The 8,973-nt window shown below is 51.9% G+C and overlaps 1 protein-coding gene across 2 annotated transcripts in view; it reads right to left on the bottom strand.

Moving 5' to 3' along the window:
- Positions 1 to 5,374, bottom strand: part of MXI1 (MAX interactor 1, dimerization protein) — a 91,346-nt gene extending 85,972 nt beyond the window's left edge. The window contains exon 1 of one of the 2 annotated variants that reach the window (XM_007173071.2): positions 4,883 to 5,374. In XM_007173071.2, coding sequence (XP_007173133.1) covers positions 4,883 to 5,144 — 262 coding nt within the window. In that variant the 5' untranslated portion in view covers positions 5,145 to 5,374. The remainder of the gene's footprint in view (positions 1 to 4,882) is intronic. The other variant, XM_007173070.2, reaches the window with a different exon arrangement.
- Positions 5,375 to 8,973: the final 3,599 nt, after the last annotated feature.

Consider the following 8,973-nt stretch of genomic DNA (forward strand, 5'->3'; position numbering starts at 1 on the left):
CCTGGCCTTCAAACCTGATCACTGTGCCATAGCCAGTAAATGACAAATCCAACCAATCAAAGGCTGTATACTGTCTACCGTATGCCCAGTGTTATGCAACGGTGACATATACTGAAATACTGTAAGTGATCTTTTCCCTTAAGATGCTAATCTTCTCCCTGTGAGGATAAAGCTAATGCACAGCAAGCAAGTAGAGAATTGCTGATTATCAAGGCTCAAAGAAGTGACTATTTATTGAGCACCTACTATATTCCAGGTACTTTAAAAGGAGCACCTCAGTTAGTTGTTCAGCAATGGCAGGAGGCCGATGCTATTGTTATCCTTGTTTTACAAAAAAGAAATGAAACCTCAGAAAGGTTAGGTAACTTGTGCCCAAGGTCACACAGCCAGTAAGCAGTGAAGGGGGAATTTGGGCCCTGCTCTGGGTGACTGTAAAGCTTTTGTTCTCTCAACTACCCTGACTTGAGAAATATCCAGGGGAGGTTTCCTGGAGGAGGTGGGAAGTGACCTAGGCCTTGAAGGGTAGGTAAGACACAGATAACCCCAGGGGAGTAAGAGAATGAGGGCATTTTAGACAGAGAGAAGAGTCTAAGTGAAGCACAGAGGCATGACTGTAAAGCCTGCTTGCTGGTGGACCTGCTGGACGGGAGCAGAGATTAAGTCAGGAAGGCAGGGTAGGGCCAAATGACACCACACAGCAGCAGCTTACTCTATCAGGGGGAAGAGGCTGCTCTTGGGCCTGTGCATGCCCTTAGGAAAGCACCTCACCCTCAAACCCAGGTAAAACACTCCAGAGAACCACCCATGGCTTCTACTCCCATTTAATCATTCTTTTCTATCTTAAGCATTGCCCCAAAGCCACCTTCCCTACAGACTGGGAAGCCCGTTTCTGTCCTGTAGACCTTACCGGTTATAGTAACTTCCACTTGCCTGCTGAACAACTTTTATGCACAGAACACCCTTTTGTGAATTTCTTTCTTATTCCCTTTCATTTTTAGCCTTTTCTAAAACAGGAAGGACATATTTTTTCTACTAATCAGTCAGTCCTAAATTGCTATCCCTCCACTGGACCCCAAATGGATATGGGTGATATATCAGAGGTTATTTATGTATAATTTCTGAATTTGTGATAACAGGGTCACAGTATCCATGATTAATATTTCTGGAGGCCTATAATTTGAGATTCTCAGGGATTCACATCAGTTGGAACTCTGGGAGAATGTACCAGCATATCCTAAGCAATCCTTGCCTTGCACAGAGCAGTCAATACTGAGTGACTTAATTTGAACACCCCAAGAAAACTCATTATATATACTGAGAATAATTCACTACTGTGTACACTCAGCTCTCCTAGTACGTAAACCTCAAAGAAGCCATGAAAAGCAGTTCTGGTGACAACGGAAAATAAGGCAAGCTCCTGCCAAGTAAATACTTTGCAAACGGTAAAAGCGGAACGTGTAAACTCGTGACCAGGGCCTATCGGTGCGTTTCGAGGATGTCTCACAGAACCCGAAATGGAGAATTGAGGCTCAACACCCGGGTGAAGAGCGTCCCTTTAAGAAGGGATTGTACCAGCTGGCCACACTACAGCTCCCCGTGATTTTCTGGCTTGCCTCCTGGCTCCACCCCCCAGTCTCTGGCCTCAGCAACTCGTGACGTCAGAGGAAGCTGAAGCTGCCGATTGGCTGAGGGACGCTGCTAGGTCAAGTCCAGTCAAAGGAAAGAAGTTTGTCTCCATGTGGAAACCATGTGTCTCTAGCTGGGAGGGGGAAGAGGAGGAGGCGGAGAAACTGAGATCAAGTGATTACAGGAGAACTGGCTGAAGTGAAAGCGGGGAGGTTGTGCACCTGAGCCGGCCAGTAATGCCCTTTGCAGTAGTGACCTAAGAAAACAAGCAAACAAACAAACAAAAAGACCTTGCCCAACTAACAAAACTTGAGCTCCCCCAATCATAAAAATAATTAAAAAGCTAGGGTCCTTGCTTCCTTCCAAAAACCAGGGACCTGAGAAACGCTGGAATCCTATCGGAACGCCTAGATTCCCCTCCCTCCCCCCACGACCGAATGATGTAAGCGTTTCGGAAAGCGGGGCTCTGAAGCAAAACAAGTCCTGCGCGCGCGGAGGGACCCTCAGTGCCCGAACCCGACGCACGCACGACCCGCCCCCCGACTCGCGTTATTGCTGTGCACACGCGGACCGCCGTGACGCGCGGGCATTGTGTGCAGCGAGCAGAAAACAACGGCGAGCGCCGCCAGCGCGAAGAAGCACCCCCAATAAAATGAGGCAGATGTAGGGCCCGCTGTTTTCCGTACCAGGAGACCGAGACTGGGCGGGAGGTGGGGCGAGAGTGGGGAAAATAAAGTGGCCTCCGTGGGCCGCTCCAATTTTAAGGGGAGATAATAGAGGGCCCTGCGGATGGTCGCCCCATAGTTTGCTGGAGGTCACCCTCGCCTGCGTGAGCTGTTGGGGAGGGGGCGAGAGCCTAGAGCGGAGTTCCCGCTCTCGGGGAAATCTGGGGGCCGCTGGCATCACGTCATGCTGAGCCAAACAGCGGCTGCGAAAAGAGGCAAGAGAGCTAAAAATACTCCCGCGGGGAGCCGGCCGAAGGAGGGGGGGCAGCGGGGCCGAGGGGCTGATTACGCACACGAAGTTGACTTCGATTGGGGCGCCCAGGTTCCCGAGCCCCTCTCGGGGTCTTGCAGCGCGGACGCCTCGGGAAAGGGACCAGGAGGAAGCCCTTTGGCTTCCACGGTCTCGGGAGCCTGGCTCCGCTGCCGCTGGCCCGCCCGGTGCGGGGCAGCCCGGCCCAGCGCGCCCGGCCCTCTGCTTACGTGACTGGTGGCCACGCCAGAGCCCCGGCACCGGTAAACAAGGAGGTGGCGGCGGCCGAGGCGGCCGGGGGAGCGAGGGTGGGGGCGGAGAGGTGGGGAGCAGAGGTCTCCGATTGTCTGCGAGTGCGAGGGGCGGGGGGCGAGGGATGCGGTGGAAGCTCCAGCAGCCTGTTTAGTACACCCTTCTGTAGAGGGGGGCGGAGGGGGCCAACCAGGTTTGCCACACACTGCCAAGGTGCCCTCTTTGGGTGCACCCCCGGCCAGAGCCGACGCCACGGGACAGACTCAGGGGAACAGGGCACCCGGGCGGGGGATAGCGTAAGAAATCACGCCCCTCCCCCCTCCAACAAAAGCGAACACACCAAACAAAACCACGTCTTCCCCCACCTCCCCACCAGCTCTGGCTTTTCAGAAACTACCCTACTGACGAATGCACACTGCCCCCCCCCGCAAAACCCCGTGAATAATCGCAAACATTCAGCTACACGGCCGACGATGCGCCTTTCTCGCAACCCAGGCACTCTGAGAAAACAGGAGAGAAGAAAAGAACGCACTACCGACCACGCTACAAAAATCCTTGTTTTTGCCTTAAGCTACTGCACGATTTCGCTGCCATCACACGGTTATTTTAACCCCGAAGGCCTGGGGTGTCGGTCAGCTAAGGTGTTTTTGTGTTTGAGGGTTGTTGTTGTGTTTGGGGGAGGGGGGAGTAGGTTGCAAGATCTGACACGTTGCAATCGGACCCTTTCTTTCTTTCTTTCTTTCTTTCTTTCTTTCTTTCTTTCTTTCTTTCTTTCTTTCTTTCTCTCTCTCTCTCCTCCTCTCTCTCTCTCATCTCATTGATCTTCCTACTTGTTCGGACAGATAAAACAGCCTGCTTTTCTCTACTCTGTCGGTCTATATTCCTCGGCCCCTTCCCCCTTCTCGCAGCTATTATTTGTGAGGACCGTGCTGGAAACGCCGCACACGCGTGCCCCCGTTAACGGCGCTGAGCAACTGCCTGGGGAGGATGGGGGGACCCAGTTGGCAGAGGCAAAAATGAAACAAACAAATACAAAAAGGAGGCCAGGCCGGGGTGGGGCTCCCAGCACCCCCCCCCCCAAAGCATCGCTCTCCACCTGAATCTGGGGTGGGGGGGGAACAGTAGAAATCCACGAGGAAGGCATTTGCCTTCCTCTCCCAGCGCGCTCACTCGGGAGCCGTATCCCGGAAAATAAAAAAACCGAACATAACAGCCTACACCTTCTTCCATAACTATTGTTTCCTGCGAGATCCCAAAGTTTCCTTCTGGCTGCGTCCCCCTCGCCAAGTTTCCCGGGCGCAGGACGGCGGGTCCGGGGCGAGCTGCTGGCGGTGCTTGGCTTTGCCGGCCTGTTTCTTTGGGGGGGGGGCGCGGTGAGGAAACCACAGGGCACCAGAGGCGCAGGAGGACTGTATCCGTGGACGCGATGGCCTGAGCCCAGCCTCCTGCGAGAGGAGAGGAAAAAGCAAAGTAGACAGGAGGGAGAAGCAGAGCCGAGCCAGCCCGAGCCCACGCCGCGGAGGGCTGTTTGGTTGTTGGTGTTATCGTTGTCGTGTGTGTCTGTGTGTTTTCTTTCTGGAACCGCTGAGCTCTGCCTACAGTTTCCAACTTTCGGCTTCTAATCCCCACCCCACCCAGGAACGAGCGACAGAAAAACAACACTTGTCTGCCCGAGAAGGCTCCGGAAAAAAAAAAAAAGGAAGAAAGGCGACCTCGAAGAGATGAGCTCTCGGCTCAGTTGTCAGCAAACAACAACACTCCCCCGCTCCTCGGCCCAGCGGTCCTGCCAGCCTCTGGGAGACGGACAGACGGACGCACCGACAGGCCCCCCCCTTCCCCCCGCTCGTCTTTGTTACATCTTTAGCAGCTTTGTGCGTGCGTGTCCTTTCTCCGGTGTCATCGGCTTTACTGCCGAGGGCTGGATGTGTGTGTGTTGGGGGAGGGGGGTCAAGCAGGCGACAGGGGTCGCCCAAATGGGCGAGGAAGAAAGAGCCGGGCGCCGAGGAGGAGCCAGCGCCCCCAAACTTACTTTTGTTTTCTTTCTCGATCTGCTCCAGGTAGCTGGCGGCCTCGAGCAGAATCTGCACGTTCTGCAGAAAAGTGTTGATGTGCTTCTCCATCGAGTTCTCGCTGGTGTTGAAAATGTCCGAGAAGGGGCACCTGAGCTTGGCCCCCGCGAGCTCCTCTGGCTGGGCCGGGGGCTGGGGCGCGGTCACGGCCGGGGGTGCGGCGGGGGCCAGCCCCGCACCCTCGCAGCGCGCCTCCTTGCGCGGCCGCCCGCGTTTGCCCATGGAGGAACCGGGGTCCGCCGAGCTCGTCCTGTTTCGGGGCTGCGCGGCCCGGCCGAGCTCCGGGCCCCAGGGGAGAACCGGCTGGCTGGAGCGAAGAAGGCGCCGAGGCGAGGAGGCGACCTGACTTCCCGAGCCTCGCTGCGTGCAGTTGTGTGTCTGAGTGTGAGTGTGTGTCCGTCTCGCAGTGGGTCTGTGTGTATGGGAGATTGAATGAACCTACAGGACAGACGGAGGCGCTCTGGCGCCTGGGTCCTAGTGCGAGCCGGTCGCCATCGGACCGGTCAAAATAAAAGGTGGAGACAAGCGAGGCAGGGACCGCCCCCTGCCCGTCCCCGCACACTTCCCCGACTCTCCCCAAATCTTACCACATTGTAGAGCGTAGGATTTAAACACGAATCGAAAAAAATACTCGAAGGCTCTGAGCGCACCGGCATAAAAACAAACTACGAAGCTATTTTTTTCTTCACATAAAAGTAATAGCAATGCCTGGCACATAGTAGGTTTCCAACAAATGGGAGCTGCTATGACTTAAAAAATAAAAGCCCAATCCAAAATATCGTCATATATGACCTCAAGTTCTCTTCCGCCAATGCACGCACACTCACTCACTCACTCACAGACGCACGGGCATCTGCCTTCACGGGGCCAAATGAAATCCCCAGGCCACCAAATCCCAGTTACAGATTTACTCACTCTTTCTTTCTCCCTTCGAATGCAAAGTTATTTTCCAGGAAGAGGGAGGAGGTGTAAGCATCTCTCCCCACACTCCTCTTCCCAGCCATAGTCCAGCTGTGCAAAGCTCATAGTAGGGTGCCTCCACACCTGGCTCTCTTTTATTTGACAGAAAGGCAGAAGTGGCAGCCCAGGAACCTCCCACCCCTACCCCAGCTGAATTCCACCTTTTGGTTCTGAAGACCCCTGCCCCAGTTGACATTGTTTCACTGCTACTGCAGACCCAGTGAGAGTCTGCAGGAACTGTGGATGCTCTCCAGGCCCGGGAAGGATGGTGGGAGTCAGAGCCCTTTGGGAGTGCCATAGAGAAGGATTCAAGTCCCAGTTCTGCTGCATACAGACTGCATGTGTGCCTGGGCAAGTCCTATAACTGCCCTTGGCCTCAGTTTCCCCATCCACGAAACCTCTGATAAGATTCGTGTGCTGATTAAATTATATCTGCACTTAGTACACTGCCTGGCCCATAGTAAGATCTTTTGCTTCCAGTATAGACCCAGACAAGAGCCTGAGTCCCCTACCTGCAGCTAAGGGGGGAAGTAAGTTGCAGGAAACAAGACTCTTCTGCACTTTGTTGGAAAACATATCTGCAATAAGCCCACCTAAATATTGTTAACTTGCGAGGTCACCTGGAGTTTTCCTCCAGGGAAACCGTTTACCTAGAAGACACAGTGAACGCTGGCCCCTGGAGCTGCGCAACCCAGCCACCCTGCTTAGAGTCAGCTTCACACACATTTGTCAGGAAGACTTTTCCTGGAAATGGAAACTTTTTGAAAAAATGAAAGTACATTTCTTTGTAAAAACACTCACTATGTAAAACAGAATACACACACCCTCACCAAAGCCTTGTGTATTTGTAGTCTATAATAACCTGCTGCTGATATGACAGGAACAATCAGTATTTGGCATTTTAAAGCCAATAGATTCACATTTGGGATCATAATATAATCATACTACACATACTCTAATCATTTTCCATCTTGATTGATCTCTGCATCCTTTGGCTAGGGTAAAGGAGAAGCTCCTAAAAGCTGTGAGGTAAATTACTTCCATCATCAGAACAATTACTTACTATTTGTTCTATTGGAACCACAATCTGAGTTACTCATGCTTAAAAGTCTATAAACGTCTAAGGACTTTAGGAAGTACAAACAAGTTTCAAACAAGTTTTTTCCAATGCCATTTTGCAAAAACTGCTCTCCCTTGCCCTAGATGAAAGATGATAGTGAGATGACGAACCACCTAAGCCCGGAGAAAACCTTGGTCTCTCTTTAATTCCCCGGTGGAGGCATGGGCCAAATGTGCACATATGCAGTACTGTGACCTGCATGTATGTATATACACACGCACCAAGATAGGCACACCCCACACATGAGTGCCAGGGTGGAGGTAGGGTGTTTTGTCATTATTAATTTATCCCTGTTTCATCTCTCATAGGTCTGCAAGCTTCAGAAAGACCAGTGGGAATCTTCAAGCTGGGCCACGGATCTGACCAAAGCCAAAACAAACAATGGCTTGAAGAAAATCTACAAAAAAGTGCTGATTTGCACTATTCCCACAGTCAGCCACAGCCCCCGCCATCATTCCCATGGAAAACACCACTGCTGGTGCCAAATCAAGTCTTCTCCCCCCCATCATAGGGGCATTGTTTTTTGTTATTATGTGACTTCTTAGCATCAGACAATGGCACCACAAGAGACACATTGGAAGCAGGAGAAATGCCTTTTTGTTTCACAAAGTCTATGCTATTGTGCCCCAGAGTGTCACATACAGTATAGTTGCATATATTCATTTTGGTAACGTGTCTGTGGAACGATGAATGTGCTAAAGCTCAAAGGTCCTTCCTTATTTTTTTCAGAGTCCACCAAGTGTTAAATCATGTTAGCATCCCTCCTCCCTCACCAACCCTCAATTAACAGATTTCTCTAATAAAGCTGGCCCCAACAGAAAGGGTGGTGTTTCAGAAGTTATATCCTGGGACAGGCATCCAGGATGCTGGGTTACAAGCTCAGCTCCATTCTTGATTACCTTTGCTTCCCAGGAGGAGCCATTCAAACCCTCTGCACCTCTTTCTCTGGGGCTTTGACTCCATAAATAAACAGGTCTCTTTGGAAACTTGCTGAGAATTTCTGCAGAGAACAGGTAGGGGATGAGAAGGCAACCAGCCTGATAAGAACATGTGAACTCTATGAAAGGAAAGCAGTGAATTTTTGCAGTGCCTGGCCAAGCCAGCCATGATGCTCCCAAGGGCCCTAGATGTCTTGAGTGCCCACTCAGTCTGGTCTCGTTTTCTAAACCTTCTGTTTTCTTTATTTGGCCTGTTTGCCTGTTTGGTAATATTTTTCCATCAGTCTTGTTTCCATATTAAAGCAAAATCACTCTTTCTTTTTTTTGCCCCTCCTTTCCCCCAGACTACACTACACTCTTACATCAAAGGAGTTGTTTTGCCTGTAATTATGTCTTCAGGTACACAAGCTGGTTAATTACTGAGGCTATGATATGAGTTGCCCCCAGACCTCCCCATCCTGCATTTATATGGGATGCCCTTCCCCTTCCTGGACCACTTTGGCTCTCCTGGGCTCCTTAGCCTTGCCCTTCCTCCTTGCCTGTGCTCCCCTCACTAGCCCTTTCCGCCTAAGTCTACCCTCAAACATCTCGCTTTTCCTCGGACCTTGTCAGCACAGCCCCGTCAGGGTCTCCTCCGGTCTTTGAACTGTGGTCTTTGCACTCAGGCTTGGTAAACACCATCAAGAGATCTTCTGTCCCCTGCATTGTCACTTGAGTCCTAATCCTCAGAGTTTTCCTAGCCAAATTTTTCCTGGGCATCTTTCCCTTCGGAAAGGCATTGTCCGGTAATGATCTGATGAGCTGGCTCGGGGCTCCTTCTCTCCTTGGGAGCCTTTATCTTGCCTTCATGTTTTAGAAGAAAGAAGTGGCTTCAAGGAAAGCCCAGGAGTTGGGGGTTAGGGACTGATGAGGCACAAGCAGAACGGCAGGAACTAGGAGAACTGTGGGACTCTGCCTGCTCCCACTGGCTCCCACTTAAAAGTGCTGACCAGGTCTCCTTCAACCGCTCCCCATGCCCCCACCCCCAACCCCA

The sequence above is a fragment of the Balaenoptera acutorostrata genome, chromosome 16 (assembly GCF_949987535.1).
Source record: "Balaenoptera acutorostrata chromosome 16, mBalAcu1.1, whole genome shotgun sequence".
Classification (NCBI taxonomy): domain Eukaryota; kingdom Metazoa; phylum Chordata; class Mammalia; order Artiodactyla; family Balaenopteridae; genus Balaenoptera; species Balaenoptera acutorostrata.